Source organism: Sinocyclocheilus anshuiensis, unplaced genomic scaffold, assembly GCF_001515605.1.
Source record: "Sinocyclocheilus anshuiensis isolate Anshui unplaced genomic scaffold, SAMN03320099.WGS_v1.1 scaffold1814, whole genome shotgun sequence".
Taxonomy (NCBI): domain Eukaryota; kingdom Metazoa; phylum Chordata; class Actinopteri; order Cypriniformes; family Cyprinidae; genus Sinocyclocheilus; species Sinocyclocheilus anshuiensis.
In genome coordinates, this window is record NW_015546028.1 from 132,845 (window position 1) to 152,603 (window position 19,759).

Consider the following 19,759-nt stretch of genomic DNA (forward strand, 5'->3'; position numbering starts at 1 on the left):
CACAATTTGAGTTGAATTACTGAAATAAATGAACTTTTCCACGACATTCTAATTTATTGAGATGCACCTGTATGTCGGTGTGGTTTTATTGTGTTCAACTATTAGAAAATTATGATGATATTGGAGACAGAATTCACAATATTATCCTGATTTTAGACCTTTTTGAATTAGATAAACATGACCCTGAGGCACAAAAGCAGTGTTAAGTCGCTGGGGTATATTTGTAGCAATAGCCAACAATACATTGTATGGGTCAAAAAGATTATTTATTCAGCTTTCAGATTATGTATACATCTCAATTTCACAAAATTGACCCTTATGACTGGTTTTGTGCTCACAAATCATAGTACAAAAGCACTGCTAGAGCCTGTGACAACTAGCCCCGGTCTGATGCCTTTAGCACTTACAGAATGTTGTAAGCATTCTTCTGTTTTCCATGTGAGCGGTTAAACGAAGGCCATGTGCTGAGAATAACCTCTGGGGTCATGAGGCGTCTGAACTCTGAGGATTCTGGGACAGGTCTGTGGGAATCAGATGGGGCTTGTTAAACGCACGCGGCCGAAACACTGCTCCTCTGCAGCACTTGATTGTGTCTTGAGGCGAGATGTAGGAACTTCAAAGGCCATGGAGGTTTGTCTTAATGAGCATCTCTCTGAGGTACGGCAGGAACCGTGTTCGTTTGCAGCATTTCATCTTTATCCTGAGCGATTATTACGGAGAAAGTGGAGCGTTAGCAATTAAACATGCTGCTGTTCACAAGTGCAGGCTTTTGATGGTGAAATGAGTTACAGATATTACAATCACACTCACCTGTAACCAGCAGTGCTGGGTAACACATTACAAGCAACGCCAGTTACGTAATCAGATTACTTTTTAAAGTAACGTGTAAAGTAACACATTACTTTTTAATTTACAAGAAAATGTTACTTTTTCAAATAAGTAACAGCAGTTACTTTGTTTCTGCATTTATTGATTGACAGCTGTCCTGTCTCCATGCTGAGAGAAATCATAAGATGTTACTTTAGTTCTAGAATAATTCATCTCACTCACAAAAAAACAGATTCAGTATTCCTCAAAGTGAATAAAAACGTTGAAATGCAACACGGAATGTGACACAAACATGCAATAATTAAATGTTAAATATGACAAATATCCTTTTGGTGTGAAAGTGCTTTATTTGCCAAAAACAGAACTTTTATATTAAAATCAAACAAGCAAGCCCTGCCCAGATTAAAAAAGTAATGCAAAGTAAAGTAACACCCTTGTAACCAGTGTTGGGGAAAGTTACTTTTAAAAGTAATGCATTACAATATTGCATTACTTCATACAAAAGTAACTAATTGCGTTACTTTTGGTCATCTGGGCTGGGCTTGCTTATTTATTTTTAATCAGAAAAAACCCAAAAGTTCTATTTTTGGCAACCGTAATCTGCCCTTTCACATTAAAAGTGAAATGAATAAGCCTCAGTCTCTGAACCTTTCTCAACACACGAGCTGTCAGGGAATAAACGTCAAAGCAAAGTTATTTAATATTATATATATGTTCTTGTATATGTTACTTTAGTTACTTGGAAAAAGTCATCTGATTACGTACCCTCAATGCTGTCTATAAGCACATGAAGACTGGTATTTTTTGGACTTAGTCTCGAATGTTTGTTGCATCGTTTCATAATTCATAGCTTTTTTTTTTTTCTGGTTTCAGTCAGTTAAGCTGATTATTGATCTTTGAGTTGATCTCTGGCCTCTGGAATGATATTGATCTTATAATGGTATTGATTAACGCTACGCTTCTCTTCAGCAGATGCTTACAAACAATAGCACTTCAGTTTAATGAGTTGATCAACCGTTCTGTCATTTTATCATGCATTAAAATAGTTGCTTTGGCAGGTCTTTTATTCTTCTTCAGAGAAATCTTCCTAACAAGAAATATCATGGTACAATGATGTTCTGAACATGCCAGAAAACATGAAATGAGTTCAGTACAACGTGTATTTTGTATGTATGAAAGTACCATGGTGCCACCCCTAGTGAAAAACAAATATACAAAATGCATGTATTTTATGCTAAGTATAGTACAAATACATTTACATTTGTGTATTTAATAAAATACCATGCAGTTGTACTTTTAGTATGCTAAACTGACTTTGTGCCCAATGCACATTAAATGTGTGAATTTGTGTGTTTGTCGAAGTCACACTAAAGATGTACTGAAGTATATTTGATTGTGCTAAAGTGAAACTACTGCAAGTACACTTTAAATATATTGCATCTAACGACCGATATTATTCAAAGATCCTCATCAATAGACATTAAAACACATTTTAGGCTTCATATTGAGAAATGTACTACATTGTGCACAAGTAGTACTCCAAATAAAGTTTAATTATATTATTTATATCAGTAAATATGTTAATAGATTTCAAGTATATTTAGTATGAAATAAATGTATTTTAAATATCTTGAAGACCAGTTTGAATATGAAGCGTCTCCAGTTGCTTTATTGTCATTTACATTAGTGAAGGTGCTAATCATTAGTCACGAATGCAGCGTTCAGGGAAGGTTTTCAGAGCGTTCCGGCGAGGTTCGTTAATGGAACGTTTGTTTAACGTCATCTAGTCTTTTCAAATGTTCTCAAAGCGTTGTTTAAGCTCGTGTGTGGGACTTTTTTTCTAAGACGTTTTAGTTGGACGTTCATCTGACATTGTTTTTAAACTTCAAATTTCAAAACCTTGCAATTGCAAAATTTACCCATAATGGTATATTTGGCAAATGTTTAAAAGCTGGATATTTTGAAAGTTCAGAGAAATAATGTGTTTGTAATTGCACGTTCTTAGGACATATTTGTCATGGTACCGTCATGATGATATTTACATGGCAATTATTGCGTTTTTACGCACTTTTTGACTAGTCTAGTGCATGACGTTCCTCTGCTTGTGAACGTGTTCGAGTGCGCATGAATATGTTTTCTTGCCTATATTTGACCAGCAGGAACAAAGAGGCGCAGGTGGTCATTCCGTCTCTGAACGGGTTTGACGCGCGTCTGACGCGTCACGAACGCCGTCGCTCATCGGGTTAAACAGTTTAGAAAGCAATTATTCAAATCCTGCAGCACTTGCACCGGATTCGGTCTGCGGTATCTTAGCAACAACACCGGAGAAGCGGCGTAACATCAGCCGCAGTAACGGCGGAGCCCGAACCGAACCGGAGCGGAGCGCGGAACAGAACTCTGGAACGGGGAACCGGCGCGCGATTAAACGGCTGAGAGGAGCGCGGAAACATTCCTGGCTGGAAATACTGGAAATAACGAACTTAACGCGCAAAATGCGGTCTTGTGAAGAGACAAAGTTTGCGTTTCGTTGCCCGAATACGAATCTATTAGTCGTATTTCACGGTAAGCGATGGTTTTCTTCTCACACGTTCCTTCACTGTGTAGATGGAGTGGATTATATGATTTATCGATGGATGGATATATATATATAAATCGAATTCATGCATGTCTGTCTCCAGTGTTTTTAGCGTTCGTTAAATGTGCAGAATGTCTGTTACGCACGTTATTTTCCACGCGTAAACCTCGCCGATATTCCGGTTTCTGTTCGGTTTTACGCGCATTTTGAGAGGCAGGTTGTTTTAAATGACCTTTATTCGTTGTTTTGTTTAATTCCTTCGTCAAAAGCGCTGTCACAGAGAGATTCAGTGTTTTCCACCTGAGCAGCTCATTTTCACAATCACCATTTCTATTAACACTCACTGCACATTTTATTTAGCTAAAACTCTATTTAAATTCGCCCTTTTTATGGTCCTGAAGTCTGTACTGAGATTATAGAAACGTTTGAATTTGTGGTAACAAAACATGAACTGTCACATATGAGCATTAGGGTTTTAAATCGAGACAAAGTGACTACATCTCCTCATTATCGAATAACAGCGACCTGTCTGAAGAGTAGCTGGGTTATTCATTATTGACTAGTATTGATCTGAAGGGCTGGATGCTGACACTAGAGGCTCTCAGGTCATACATGATCAATGCATGTTAGGTTAGGTTGTGTTCTTCTGTGATTTAGAGATCTTCCAGGATCATGATGCTGAGAACTCGTGCATCTCCCTAAAATATGAAAGCTGTAAATGTATCTCAGGGAAGCGATTCATTTCACCAGGTAGATTATTACAAAACCTTGAAGAGTTCTTTGTGCTGGACGCGTCGTCCGTGATGAGAACGAGAATAATCAGTCAAACACCTGAACCAGAACATAGTGTTTTCTGCAGAGTTTGGTACATCACTGCGTTTATAGTGCGCTTGGTCAAGTAAGATCTTGTTTAAAGCCAGTGCAATAATTAATGCAGGAATTCGTGAGATGTTGTTAATTTCAGAGATCATTAATGCATGCAGCAAAGCGCATGAGAATCTGTTCGAGCTGACTGATCTCTCACAACAAAATATCTAAGTGCAGTGTAAAGTCACTGACATGCATTAACTGCATGCATAAAACCGCCTTCTTTGTGGTTTTTGGCTTACAATTCAGACCTGCAGATGGTTGAAAAAACCCCTTTACTAAAGAAAACCTTTATTGTTATCACTTAAGGGGTTTGAGCAACTGGACTCACATTAAAGCAGATTCCTTATTAGAATCCAAATCTTGCATTAGAGACCAGATTTCTATTGACTGTCGTCAGGGTCAGTATGTAACGGTATGAACATTTCTTATCACGGTTATAGTGACCTAAATGATCACGGTTATCAGTATTATCACGGTGTTGTTAAAATGTGCTGGAAATGTTCAAAAAGATAAATCGTTTCACCTAGCTTTATATTTAAAATCAACAACAAATAAAAACAATAACATTACCAATGATGTCCGGATTTTAAATGACAACATGACTGACAACTGTTTATCTAAAAACGTATGAAATGTTCAAATAAAGCTTTGAAAAACTTTCATAAAATGGTAAACCTCACATTTCAGCCTTTAAATAAAGAAAAGGGATAACCGATTAATAAATGATTATATGTATTATATCCGCTCTGAATTTTATCCGAATTGTTTAAGTGTGTAGAATCCACATGAGCTTGTTTTTCATCAACCGGTCAAAATGTACAGCAGGGCATGCAAATTAACTCCATTTTTGGTCAGACAGAAACTGCACACAGGCTGAATGTGTTGTTTTACATGGAGCGAAGATGAAAACAAAATGCCATCGAATCGTTTCTGAAGACAGTCAGAACCTTCAGGGGTACATTCATATAATTCATTCATTCATATATTCATTTGTATAATTCCCTTAGCACTCTTTTAATACCTCGCAGCTTTTCCGCCCTGTTTTCACACAAAACTAAACTATACTCTGCTGCTGTGCAAACATGAGACGGTTACTTAAAACTGTGCTTTATGCTGGACAGTGTTTATATGTGACCCTGGAGCACAAAACCAGTCATAAGGGTCAATTTTTTTAAATGAAAGCTGAATAAATAGCTTTCCATTGATGTATGGTTTGTGAGGACAGGACAATATTTGGCTGAGATACAACTATTTGAAAATCTGGAATCTGAGGGTGCAAAAAAATCTAAATATTGAGAAAATCATCTTTAAAGTTGTTCAAATGAAGTTCTTAGCAATGCATATTACTAATCAAAAATTAAGTTTTGATATATTTACGGTAGGACATTTACAAAATATCTTCATGGAACATGATCTTTACTTAATATCCTAATGATTTTTGGCATAAAAGAAAAATCTATAATTTTGACCCATACAATGTATTGTTGGCTATTGCTACAAATATACCCCAGCGACTTAACACTGCTTTTGTGCTCCAGGGTAATTGAATACGGTTTTAATGATAATTACAATATGAAACGGCAATACTAACCATGGGGAAACCGGTAATCGTTCTATCTCTAGTATTTAATTAGAAGCAAATGAGAACGAGGCTGCGAGGGATTGATCGATTAATAGGTGAATCCTGACATTCCCAATCCGTGAGGTTTTTGTCCTCTGGAATTAGTTTGGAAAGATGTGTTTTCAAAGAACTCAACTTGAATTGGTTGTACGTCAGCTTGGTTTCCATTCGTTTCTATTAAACCTGTCTATAGTAGTGAGTTCAGTAATGGATGAAGATATTACAACCACACTGGATAAACCAAATCTGGAGAAGTGTTTGCTAGTGCAATCAGATGGTAATGGTCATCATTTTTAGCTCCATTACCTTTACGTTTCTCTGCACTGATGATGGAGATGCAGGGAAATCAGATTTCTTTTTACTGCAGCTAGTTTCACAACCAAACTCACTCTGGCCAGTCTCTGTCATTTGGTGTTTTGTCCTCATGACGTGTTTCTTGTCACCCGCTGCTCTCCATCCAGCCCTTCAGAAATGAACATAAAGGTCCTTGTGATCCATAAATCCTTCTCGGCCGTGTTTGAGATGTCATGTGTGTGTGTCTGAAGTCTCTGTGGATCCCGCCGCTCGTCTCTCTGTACGCTCAGATGCTCTGCTCTATGCTTTGATGTGGAAGGATCCGTGCACACCTTTGAACTCCCGATCATCCGCTTGTCTGGACTGACGGAGCGTTTTCAGCTTTATTTCATTAAACGTGGAGTTTGCCAAACGCTCGCAGGAATTCGTCAGATCTGTAAATCCTTTGCGGTTGGAAATATAGAAGCAGAGCCAAGGCAGAAATATGGGAGCTGTGTTTGTTAAAAGCAGTGTGTTTTGTAACACCAGTCTGCAGCATCTGTGGATTGTGTTGTTAGAAATGAACAAGCTGTTTGTTGACTAGTGAAGCAGAATGAGACGTGACATTAGTGATGACGTTCAAGCACATTTAGAAGAACATTTAGCTGCATGTAAGGGATTTGCAAAAGTTGATGGCTTCTTAAACCAGTTTGCAAGTGCACCTTTGTAAGAGGTTTTGCACTACTTGCAGGTTTAAACTGTAGGTTTGAAGGAATAGTTCAGCCAAAAATGAAAAAGTGCTCATCCTCAGACCATCCCAGATTAGGATGAGTTTGTTCCTTCATCAGGTTTGGAGAAATGTAGCATTGCATCAGTGTCTCAGCAATGGATGCTCTGCAGTGAATGGGTGCCGTCAGAATGAGAGTCCAAACAGCTGATAAAAACATCACAATAATCCACAAGTAAGCATCTGCTGTTGTCTCTCACATCAAAATCCAGCCTCATATGTGTTTAGAGCTGTTTAAACGCTGCTTGATCTGTGCAGATTTCTCTCCTGATTCAGACCAGAACACTTTATCACTGCAGGAAGAGTTATTATGGATTATGGACGTCTTAATGCTGGATTAGTTTCAGCTTTTGTCTTCTCCAGATGTTAACTGATGGACTGGAGTGCTGTGGATTACTTGTGGATTATTGTGATGTTTTTATCAGCTGTTTGGACTCTCATTCTGACGGCACCCATTCACTGCAGAGCATCCATTGCTGAGACACTGATGCAATGTTATACATTTCTCCAAACCTGATGAAGAAACAAACTCGGATAACCTCAGGGTGAGCACATTTTCAGCAAGTTTTCGTTTTTGGCTGAACTATTCCTTTATACAAGCATTGCATTTTCACAGGTTGAGCAGCAGTTATTTAAACAGAGCGTGTAATAAAGTTTGAGTGATCCTCTGTAGTGCACTAGTGAGTAAATATAGGGCAGGTCCATAAACGCTCATAACGGACATGCTTCTCAGCTCACAGGAGGGAAAATAAAGATTTCTCTTCTTCTGTGTTGCAATTGAATCAATGACAATTCATCCAGCGTTCAAGAGATCCACTGTCTCTACATTCAGAGTTAAATCACATGTTTTCTAGAATCATATCTGAATGAAAGTCAGTTGATCATTCGGTTTACTGCTGAAAGATTCATGACTGACGAGAACACATGATTACACGCTATACAAGCGTCATGTTTATTTACTGTTAGCAGGTTTATGAAGCCCTGCAGAGTCATTATCACTGGTCATAAGAAGTCGTATCTGCTGATTCATGTTAAATCAGTGTCCATCTAACGTGTCGAGAGACTCCAAACAAGCACTTCATGAACACAGCGGCAGGTTACACATCAAGAGAAATGGACACTCGAGATCCAGCGAGAAACTATTACACTTTTGTCTTCTTTTCTCCCCTGATGATTCACAACTAATGAACCCTGGTGCTGGAAACTCAAATATGTATTTTCCCTCTGGAAGTCCCTTTTGGAAGACAACATAAAGATTTAATTGGTGCCATAAATTATTAGACTCCACTGCAGAAAAGCAGACGGGTTCACAAAGGCCACGGCAAAATATGGTCTGTTCGTTTTGATTTAGAGCATGAAATAAACATCCAGTGAATCCTACATCTGTGTGTGTGTGTTAGTTTCTAGCTCTAATGAGGCTCTGTTTGGGTGACGTGGTTTAGTGGTTCAGATGCTTGAGAAAGACTGTGATGCATCTGAATCTTTGGGAGTTTATTTAGAACGACATTGTTTCTTATTTCATGCAACTTCCCCAGCATCACAGCTCTCAAATCTCATTCATGCATATTCAAAGATTCATCAAACCTGGTCAGATCCCACTAAGAGAAGCATTTGATCCCATATGATTTTAAAGCTTTCATTTGTTGTTATTGGATCGAATTGAACTGAGTTGAACATGAAGCACTAAGATGTTCACCTGCTGACGTCAGTAAGTGAATCAGTTCTTTCTGATAGACACTACGCTGTAAACAATGATTTTCTTACTTGGATATTTATACTAGAAAACTAGACAAAAAAAATAAGAATTCTTAAATCAGGATGAATTTACTTGACAAGTAAAATTACTTAAGATATTGTCTTATTTTCTGAAAAAATTATCAAAATTATGTAAATTTTTGCTTGAAACAAGCTGATAATGGGGCAAGAAAAAAATCTTGTTTAGTTTGGAATTAAGATTATTTTTCTTAACCCATTGGCAGATATGCTTGTTTTATGCAAAAGCTTACAAAATTTTGATCTTGTCATGTTACTTGTCAAGTAAATGCATCTTGATTCAAGACATTTATCCTAGAAAACTAGACAGAAATACTAAGTAAGAAAATCATTTTTTGCAGTGATAATGTTCATCGGTCTTATTTCAGCAGTAATTCTTAGGGCTGGGCGATATGGCAAAAAATAAAATCTCGTTTTTTCATAACGTTTGACGATCGAAGATATCTATTTTAGCGTTTAATTATTCATCTTAAAAACCTAACTATAACATGATTCAAGCAACATTGATTAAAGTAAGTTCTATTCCATGTGCAGCACACATGAAGTTCAACACAGAAGTGCATGAAATATGTACTGTACAAATACTGAACCAAACATATACAAAATATGAAAATATAGACTGAGTTTTTGAAGTCAACTCAAAAAGTCAAGACAATTGTTAGTCAAAGTGACTGACAGAATAACAGCATTAATAGATTATTATTACCAGTAAAAGAAACCAGCAGCAGCTTTCAGTCTGTCAGCATCATGCAAACATCAAATATCAGACACACAGTAGTTCTGCAATGCTTTCTGCTTTCCCATTGTTTTTCTATGTAAATATCTGTGACCCTGGAGCACAAAAGCAGTGTTAAGTCGCTGGGGTATATTTGTAGCAATAGCCAACAATACATTGTATGGGTCAAAATGATCCATTTTTCTTTTATGCCAAAAATCATTAGGATATTAAGTAAAGATCATGTTCCATGAAGATATTTAGTAAATCTCCTACCGTAAATATATCAAAACTTAATTTTTGATTAGTAATATGCATTGCTAAGAACTTAATTTGAACAACTTTAAAGATGATTTTCTCAATATTTAGATTTTTTTGCACCCTCAGATTCCAGATTTTCAAATATTGTCCTCTCCTAACAAACCATACATCAATGGAAAGATTATTTATTCAGCTTTCAGATGATGCATAAATCTCAATTTCAAAAAATTGACCCTTACGACTGGTTTTGTGCTCCAGGGTCACATGCATTTAATGGATGTGTTTGATCATCTTCTGCATTATATCACGCGTGAAACGGCATTCTAAAAATGCAACGATCAAGTTAAAAGAAGTTCAGCTCACATCTCATAACCTTGCATTTTTCCAGCGTCTCAACCCTAGTAATCCTATATATGCTAAGCAAACAAGATTTTTTTTTCCCTGCTAGCCTTAAATTCACTTACTCGCGTTCCTGCAGTTCCATCAGCTTTTATGTCAAATCAACAAACAGATGCTTTTCATGTTTCTGTGTGGAGTCTGGCGTGAATCATGTCATCTGTCTCTGTCTCGCACTGCTTCTGTTCTTCTTTCACTCATGTGTCGCTGATCACTGCTGTGTGTTTGTGCTGCATTAACCCACACCATCCATATGCTGTTCACAGAAACAAGCGTCTCGCTCCCACTCAGAGTGCTGGTGTGTGTGTGTGAGAGAGAGAGACATTCATTGGAAATGGTGATACTGGTAGGGTGGCACATATATGAGTGTGTGTGTTTGTATATTCACATCAGTGTTGGGATTATTCTGGTAACAGGTCAGAAGTCTCTTCTGCTCACCAAGGATGCATTTCTTTGATTAAAAATACAGTAAAAGCAGTAATATTGTGAAATATTATTACAGTTTTAAACAGCTGTTCTCTATGTGAATCTCTGTTAAACTGTAATGTATTTCTGTGATGCGCAGCTGTATTTCCAGCATCATTACTCCAGTCTTCAGTGTCACATGATCTTCAGAAATCATAATAATATGCTGATTTGCTGCTCAAGAAACATTTCTGATTATTATCAATGTTGAAAACAGTTGTGCAGCACAATATTTCTGTGGAAACTGATACATTTTATTTTTCAGGATTCACCGATGAACAGAAAGTTCAAAAGATATATAGGACTATAGCTGTATATGCTGTGTAGCATAAATTTAATGTTTAATATCTCTCCTTATTTTTTTTTTGTTGTCAATATTACTTTATTTTTGTATGTGCATTGTTAATCTTATATATTAAACTAAATTTTAAAAAAAGTTTTTAAAAAAGCTATGTGTACTGCGTTTGGCTAAAGGAGCACTTGCATATTATTGCTCTTTTGATTGCTTCTCATTTGTAAGTTGCTTCGGATAAAAGCGTCTTCTAAATGCCTAAATGTAAATGTCTAGATCTCATGGCTTTCCCAGCCCACACTAATGTTCTCATGTTCTTGCTATCTTCTCCAGGATGATTAATTGAGCGCCATCATGATCGCCACAGGGGGTCTGCTGCGGATATCTGCCAGGAGACAGGACTCCCTTCATGCCAAGAACCGAGCCGAAAACAAGCGCAAGAGGAAAGAGAAGAAAAAGAGGAAGAATGAAGTGGTCGTGGTGAAAGGAAAGCTAAAGCTGTGCTCCGTATCTGGACTGGTCGCTGCCATTGGGATCCTGGTGCTTCTGGTTGGAGTGGCCATGGCTGTGTTGGGCTACTGGCCCAAAGAGAGTCCGCTTTATCCAGGACTGATGAACACACAGAGGACTTACGACAGCCGAGAATTAGTCAATGTGACCGGCAGACCGCCTTGGGATCTCCTAGATAAAGACTTCAGGAGCTATAATGGCTCCAATGGGCCTAAACTGGGAGCATTCGCTGCATTTATCAACAGATACTTATATTCGGACAAGCTGAAAGTGTTCGGACCTTTAATCATGGGCATCGGGATCTTCCTATTCATTTGTGGCAATGCAGTACTTCACGAAAACAGAGACAAAAAGACCAAAATCATTAACCTCAGAGACATCTACTCAACGGTGATTGACATTCATAGTCTGCGGAGCAAGGAGTCGGCACCGCTCAACGGTTTCGTGAACTACTGCCAATCGAAAGACACCAAATCGTACGGTTCCCCTCATAAGGGCTCCTGGCCGTCTCCAGGCTCTGAGCGACACGACACAGGTAGCTTGATCCCATCCCGATGGCCGTCTACCACCATCCCACAAGTCTCGTCTTTGGAAAGACAGAGCTTTACGGACACCATCTACAGCATCTATCGAGATCAGAACCGAATTGGCAAAGAATGGGAAACCAGGAGCATCGTGTCCACTTCGGTCAACGCTTTCACTTTGCCAATGATGAAGCTCAACCATAGAGAAGCTTTGGAAAGAAGGGGTTCGGATAAAACCGGAGAGGCCAAACGAGAGTTCCTGGACGCCGAGGCCATTTGCAGGCGTTTGGAGGATTTGGAAGCGTCTCGGACCATCACGAAGGCCAAAGTGGAGCCTCATTCCAAGCTTGCGCCGGATTCGGTGGAGGTTTACAGGAGCAGTGGGAGTTTGCAAGGAGCTCCTCGCGTCTCTCTGCAGGGTTCCCGGGTTCAGCTGCTGCCGTCTGGTTCTCCGAGTCGCAAGGCCACCGGATCTCACCTGTCCTTGAGCGCTTTGTCTGACTACTCCAGGTCTGTCGATACGGATATCTGTCCAACCACCCCTACTTTGGTGCGATCGAGACGTCTCAGCTGTCCTCGGCTGGAAGGCCTCGGCAGCGGAGGCTACACCAAACTTGAAGGCCTTGGCGGTGAATCCTTTGAGTCCACAGACAATGCCACGTTCAGTCGAGAGAGCTCTGTTGAGGTTTTGGAAAACGACCGGGAGCTTCATGATGAGACACTTCGGCAGGAGTGTACCACAGTCAGACAGTATTCAAAGAAACAAAAACTCATAATGGTTTCCCAGTCGGATACCACTTTAGAAGATGTGGAAATGGAGAGGGTAGACGTTTAACTGGCTGGTAATCTGACATGCAGTGATGGTCTTTAGAAAGCAATCGAGACTAGGGATGCACGATATTGAGTTTTTTGCCGATATCCGATATGCCGATATTTTCAAATCATTTTGGTACGATACGATATATATTTCCCTTTGTTTTTAAACAACAGCAAAGTCTTTCCCGTGTGGAAATTATAAACAAATTATTTTTCATTTTGGATAGTTTTGAGAAAAACTTATTTTGTTAGAAGTAATAAACTTTAATAAAGTTATTTTTTAATGAGAGTACATTGAAAATCTTGAAAATAACTGTAATAAAATCAATCTCTGCTGTGTTTTTTTTTTCTCCTCAGACAGATGTAGTTGAAACCCTAAGATTTTATATAAAAAGGATTTAACATTAACAGATGGTCTAAAGCAAAAGAGCTGTAAAAATGCTAAAAATTAATAATATTTTAGAGCTCCTTAAAATACAAGTTTTCACAATCCATATGCAAAAATATATTACATATTAATGAATAAATCTGTATATATTATTTAATTTATGTGTCATGTTTGTGATTTTTATTCATGTAAGCTATAGCTTCTGACCTTTAAATCAAAACAGACTCGTGATTTAATGACATCAAAATTGCTTTATTTATTCAGAAACACTTTTTCACAATTATTTTACTTTCATTTTATTACAAGTTCACTACCAGTCAACAGTTTTTTAACAGTAAGATTTTTGTTTTTTTTTAAAGAATTATCTTCTACTCACCAAGCCTGCATTTATTTGATCCAAAATACAGCAAAAGCATAAAGCATGTGAAATATTTTTACTATTTAATATAACTGCTTTCTATGTGAATCTCTGTTAAACTGTAATTTATTTCTGTGATGCGCAGCTGTATTTTCAGCATCATTACTCCAGTCTTCAGTGTCACATGATCTTCAGAAATCATTCTAATATGCTGATGTTGATTTATTATTATTATTATTATCATCATCAATATTTTAAACAGTTGAGTAAATTTTTTTCAGGATTCTTTCAGCATCATCTTCAGTGTCACATGATCTTCAGAAATCATTCTAATATGCTGATGTTGATTTATTATTATTATTATTATCATCATCAATATTTTAAACAGTTGAGTAAATTTTTTTCAGGATTCTTTGATGAATAGAAAGATCCAAAGATCTGCATTTATCTGAAATAACAAGCTTTTGTAACATTATACACTCTACCATTCAGAAGCTTGGAGTCAGTATAATTTTTTTTATACTGGGGGGTAAATTATAGAAATGAATACTTTTATTTCACAAGGATGCATTAAATTGATCAAAAGTGATGATAAAGACATGTATAATATTTATAATCTATAATGATTTCTATTTCAGATAAATGCTGCTCTTCTGAACTTTCTATTCATCAAAGAAACCTGAAAAAATTCTACTCAGCGGTTTTCAACATAATTATAATAATAATAATAACGTTTTTTTGAGCAGCAAATCAGAATTCTGAAGGATTTCTGAAGATCATGTGACACTGAAGACTGGAGTAATGATGCTGAAAATACAGCTGCGCATCACAGAAATACATTACAGTTTAACAGATATTCACATAGAAAACAGCTATTTTAAATTGTAATAATATTTCACAATATTACTGCTTTTGCTGTATTTTGGATCAAATAAATGCAGGCTTGGTGAGCAAAAGAGACTTCTTTAAAACACATTAAAAATCTTACAGTTCAGATAATTTTGACTGGTATTTATTCAAATCCGGAATCGGCCGATAAAGGCTGAAAATTTTCCGGTAACATTCCGATAATATCGTGCATCCCTAATCGAGACGTTGACTGAAACATCGTCAGTGTGTTAGAAGCAAAGGTTCTCAGTCTTTAATACTGTTTCCTCGAGGAATTACAAGCAAAAACCTGACGGGAAGCAAGAGACTTTCAGCATGATAGCACAGCTATGCTCCACTAGATCTTTATACTTCCAGTAGTAGATTATTTGTGGCTGTTTTCGTTTATCGGTGAAGTCTGGCTGTCTGAGCCGCATGTTTTATACTGTCATCTACTTGCACTTTTTTAACCACCAAATTATCAATTATTTTTAGAAATTGACTTGATAGCAATATCTCATTTGAAATGTTCCCTGCTTGTGCGGGAAATGTTTATGTTTGCATTTTGCCTCAGAGATGTTAACTTACACTTGTATGCTGTCAGTTTTTACTTACTTTATAGTTTGTTTGACTTTATTGAACTCGAACGAACCACGAGTCGATCCTGACGTTAGCTAGCCCAGCGGTTCAGTACTGTCTGAAATGTAATGTCCATTACAATATATTCAAAATATCATGAGACGTTGAAGTGTAGTTTCTCAGATGAGTTTTGGGGTTGATTAATTAAAGATTCATCAACAGTGTCTCTTTAAAGCAGAGAGAAAGACTAATGCTGCAGATGTTCTTACTTAAAACCTGTTTAATCCAACATTTTTCCCAGACATGAAAATATCCAAATGATATGTCATTAGTAAAATGTTCTTACTTAAAACCTGTTTAATCCAAAATTTTTCCCAGACATGAAAATATCCAAATGATATGTCATTAGTAACCCTTTGCGATAATCAATAATTATTTTTAATTTTTTTTTGGAAAAGTGAAAAATTGTGTTTATGGCCGGTGGGATAATGTACTGAATGAACATATTTCTGCAGTCATCAAAATTGTTATAGATCTCAGCCCAGCTGTTTTAAACAGTTTCATCACATTACTATAATGCTTAAAACCCCTTATACAACACTGACAGGAATACTGAGATAAAAGACAAAAAATACAACCATCAACGTATTTTAAAATTGTTACTTTAATGTAACACATATCATCAAATGTTTACATTATTGCTACCAGTTTTACAACATCAATATTGTAACTTATTTGTAACATTTGAACTTAGTGCAATATTCACTGTAACTTTGTCATTGCAACATTTTAGCGCCACCTTCACTAATAGCTGCAATTATCCCAGCGGTCACTATTGTGACTCATACTCTATGACCACACTCAGAAAAACTTCATCATTTTGAATTCATATATTAATACTAGACACCTTAAAGATAATGTGTACCAAAAATCTTTATGTTGACATACTTTACTAGCCTTTCGTTTTGGAGCTTTGATGCAGCATCATCTTCTTAAACAGGAAACAGGAAGTAAACTGCTTTGATCTTGTAACAATTTGCACTAAACGTGACACTGCACATATTTCATTGAGACCCTTTATTTGTTCCATATTTGTAGGAAATGCACTAAAACATCAGTCAGTAATGTTATTAGAGCTTTATAAATGAAAACCGTCTTTACAGTCACTATTGTGAGCGCGGGGATTAAATGGGTTAGATATCTCCGTCCATAAAGCTGTTCCTTTAATGAGAGACTGAAGATAAGGTTTCAAGTGTAATTAATAGTTTTTTCTCACAGTTCTGACTTTTCTCTGAATTTGGAGTTTGTCTCACAATAATAGCTTTTATCTCTGAATTGGGAAATGAAGTCAGAATTGTGAGATAAAAAGTCACAATTACTTTTTATATTTTTTACCAACCAACTAGTGAATTTTGGCATCACAACACTTATAACAGTTTGAAAGATAGATGAATATTCCTTTCAGTGGATGGCTTTTAATAACTGATTTGGTAGAAGAGTGTAGAAGAACATGCACTAGCAGGTAAAACACTAGGACTGTTTGTGCAGGTTCTGAATGCACGTCTGACTTCTGCTGAAGGAAAATCCCATCTTTCTGAGTTGAGTGGAACGCAGTGTGCTGGTTTAATGAACAGAAGCTCATGTTGGAGCTTTGATTTGGCCCATCATGACTTACACCATAAGGGGGAAATAAGAAAAAAACACATGCTATTAAAGCACATTAATTAAAAAAAAACATTTAATCCAGTTGTATATAATGCTTTTTCTTTTTGTCATTTTTAACATTTAATTTTTGCATTCAAATGGAGATAACATAAGTGAAGTTGATTTAAAAAATGTTAGTTTTATTCTTATATATTATGCAACATTTACATATTGGCCCTTAAATATTTTTCTGGCCCTTCGTAGTGAAGCGCTTGAGCACATCTGGTCTAAAACATGAAATCCTGTTCTATCAAATGTCAAAATCAGTCTGATAAGATCAACATTTAAAAAGATCAGATCATGTTTGTGAAGATCTGCTTGAAATGCCTGAAGGGTGAGGAGTTTATTCTTATTCTGCTGGCGGTGGATCTAGTTCTGCTGTGTTTGACCGTCTCTGCTTTAGCTGACGTTTGCTTCTGTTGTTCTGTGATGAGTCTGACGTCAGCAGAACAAGAGCTACTCGAAGCCAGTGCTTTATTCATTTATTTAAACAAGGAACCAGTGAGTGTAAATGCATTTACCACAATTCAGAAAATGTAATGAACTCTTTGTTCTTCACCAGAAACACAGTCGGTTGCTTTTTATGGAGTAATGCAACATTGTAATGCATTATTTATTTATTATAAGGTTATTTTCCCCAACACTGATCAAAGAAATATGATTTCAGTTTGCATCTTGATTTAACTTTCTGCAACATTTAGATTTTTTAAGCATTTAATTTACATTAATATATTAATAGGAATAATAGTAGTAATTCTATTAATAATAATATTTATTTAATATGTTGTTAACAATATTAATAATTATTAATAATACTTTAGCTTTTATGTCAAATATATTAATAAGAATATTAATATTACTTAATATTTTTAGCATTTAAGTTAAATGTATTTCATTTATTAATATAAATAATTTAATTATATTAATAATATTTTTAGCATTTAAGTTAAATGTATTTCATTTATTAATATAAATAATTTAATTATATTAATAATAATATTTTTAGCATTTAAGTTAAATGTATTTCATTTATTAATATAAATAATTTAATTATATTAATAATAATATTTTTAGCATTTAAGTTAAAAATGTATTTCATTTATTAATAGAAATAATTTAATTATATTAATAATAATATTTTTAGCATTTAAGTTAAAAATGTATTTCATTTATTAATAGAAATAATTTAATTATATTAATAATATTTTTAGCATTTAAGTTAAAAATGTATTTCATTTATTAATAGAAATAATTTAATTATATTAATAATATTTTTAGCATTTAAGTTAAAAATGTATTTCATTTATTAATAGAAATAATTTAATTATATTAATAATATTTTTAGCATTTAAGTTAAAAATGTATTTCATTTATTAATAGAAATAATTTAATTATATTAATAATAATATTTTTAGCATTTAAGTTAAATGTATTTCATTTATTAATAGAAATAATTTAATTATATTAATAATTATATTTTTAGCATTTAGGTATATTTTTATAGCTTAATCCCCATATTAATTCCCATATATAAAATATTTAAGTTACATGTATTTAATATATTATTAGGAATATTCATTTGAATTATTAGTACCATTTTTCTCGATTGCTAACGCACAATTCATGAAACAATGCACCATTTTCTCACAACTATAAACACAATCTCAAAACTACACAGCAACTCGTGCAAACTACAAACTTCCAGCTCAAACATTTCAGTCAAAAACATGTTCTCTTTTGTCAGAATCTAATCTTTGGCCTCAGACGACACACCAAGCTGTCAAATACACTACTAGCGAGATCACTTCAAAACCTGCTTTTGGGAAACAGGAGACATTTTGCAAGTCAGTATCTGTTACCGTATGCAGCATAAATAGAGCGGTGCAGATACAGTCAAATTCAGCAATACACTTGACTGTCCCTACACTACTGTAAAGAGATCTTTCTACAGTCGATGAAAAGCACTAGAAGAGAAAAGTTCAAAAACCAAACAACAGGACATACAGTAAACACACACTGGAATATACCGTCAGTTACTGTAAATACATAAATTCAGCATCCCCTCCCAAGCTGCGTTACAGTATTGCTAATATCCTTGTTACACTATAACAGTTTCAAGACTGTCTCTGCCTCCCCTCAGTTCTGCACAAACACATGAGAAGTGCTTGGCTACAGTTATGAGTTTGAGGCTGTGTGCTACAGTATTTACAGTATTTCAGTGTCCACACGTGCATAAACGTGTGCTGTTTGAGCTCATTCTGTGATTCTTGAGGTAGTTATATTGTGTGTTTTCTGAATGAGAACACGGTTAAACCTGTGTGAAATGATGGCGTTCTTGTGTAGAGTTTAGCTGAAAACACTGAGCGAATCGGAGCGTGTGTGAAAGCAGGTGAAATGTTTTGAGAAACGTGTCTTTGTTTCAGGAACTGTGTGAATGGGTTGGAAAATTGTGGCAAATGAATCAGTTGTAGTGTGTAGAGCTGTAATGTGTGTGGCCCCTGGTTTGATATGCACTGGTCTAGACTGCTTTTGTTCTGTGTGATATTCTAGTCTAGACAGAGCATATCTCATCATCTCGTCCGATCTGAAACACAAGCACACCGTCAGTGTCACATCAGCTTCATCATTTACTGACTAGCTCTGACTTCTGACTTTCTTCATATTATGCATATATATTTTAGAAATGTAGGTCAATTAGTTAACCATAATTCATTCTATGAACCCAGAGGCCTTCATGAACTTTATGATCTTCATCAAAAACCATCACTGAGGGCAGGGGGAAGAAATATGATTTCAGTTTGTTTCATCTGCAAACTCAGACATGTTCATCGAAGGGTTAACACCTCCATTCTGGTTTTGAATAGCTCTCAAACATCTGAAGTGCATTATGTTACAGTCAATACTGTTTATGTAACACACCCTCAGTCTCCCAGCATGCACTGCAGCTCGTGTTCAGCAAGATTCTCAGTGCATCATGGGTATGAGTGAGGTCACAGAGTCATCACAGTTTAATAATCCAGTCAGAGACTGATTAATCCTCCAGCGCCACCCAGTGGCTCACATTCACCTCACATCACAACACATTATTTATCTATTATTTTTAAATATATATATACACACACTCACACACACACACACACACACACACACACACACA

At 36.0% G+C, this 19,759-nt stretch overlaps 1 protein-coding gene across 2 annotated transcripts in view; it reads left to right on the top strand.

Annotated features, from left to right (window-relative positions):
- tmem200ca (transmembrane protein 200C, genome duplicate a) overlaps positions 1-12,800 on the top strand; it is a 14,285-nt gene extending 1,485 nt beyond the window's left edge. The window contains exons 1-2 of one of the 2 annotated variants that reach the window (XM_016499793.1): positions 3,219-3,390; positions 11,190-12,800. In XM_016499793.1, the coding sequence (XP_016355279.1) occupies positions 11,211-12,725 (1,515 nt within the window). In that variant the 5' untranslated portion in view covers positions 3,219-3,390; positions 11,190-11,210 and the 3' untranslated portion in view covers positions 12,726-12,800. Of the gene's footprint in view, positions 1-3,218; positions 3,391-11,189 lie in introns of those variants that run through there. The other variant, XM_016499794.1, reaches the window with a different exon arrangement.
- The last annotated feature ends 6,959 nt before the right edge of the window (positions 12,801-19,759 follow it).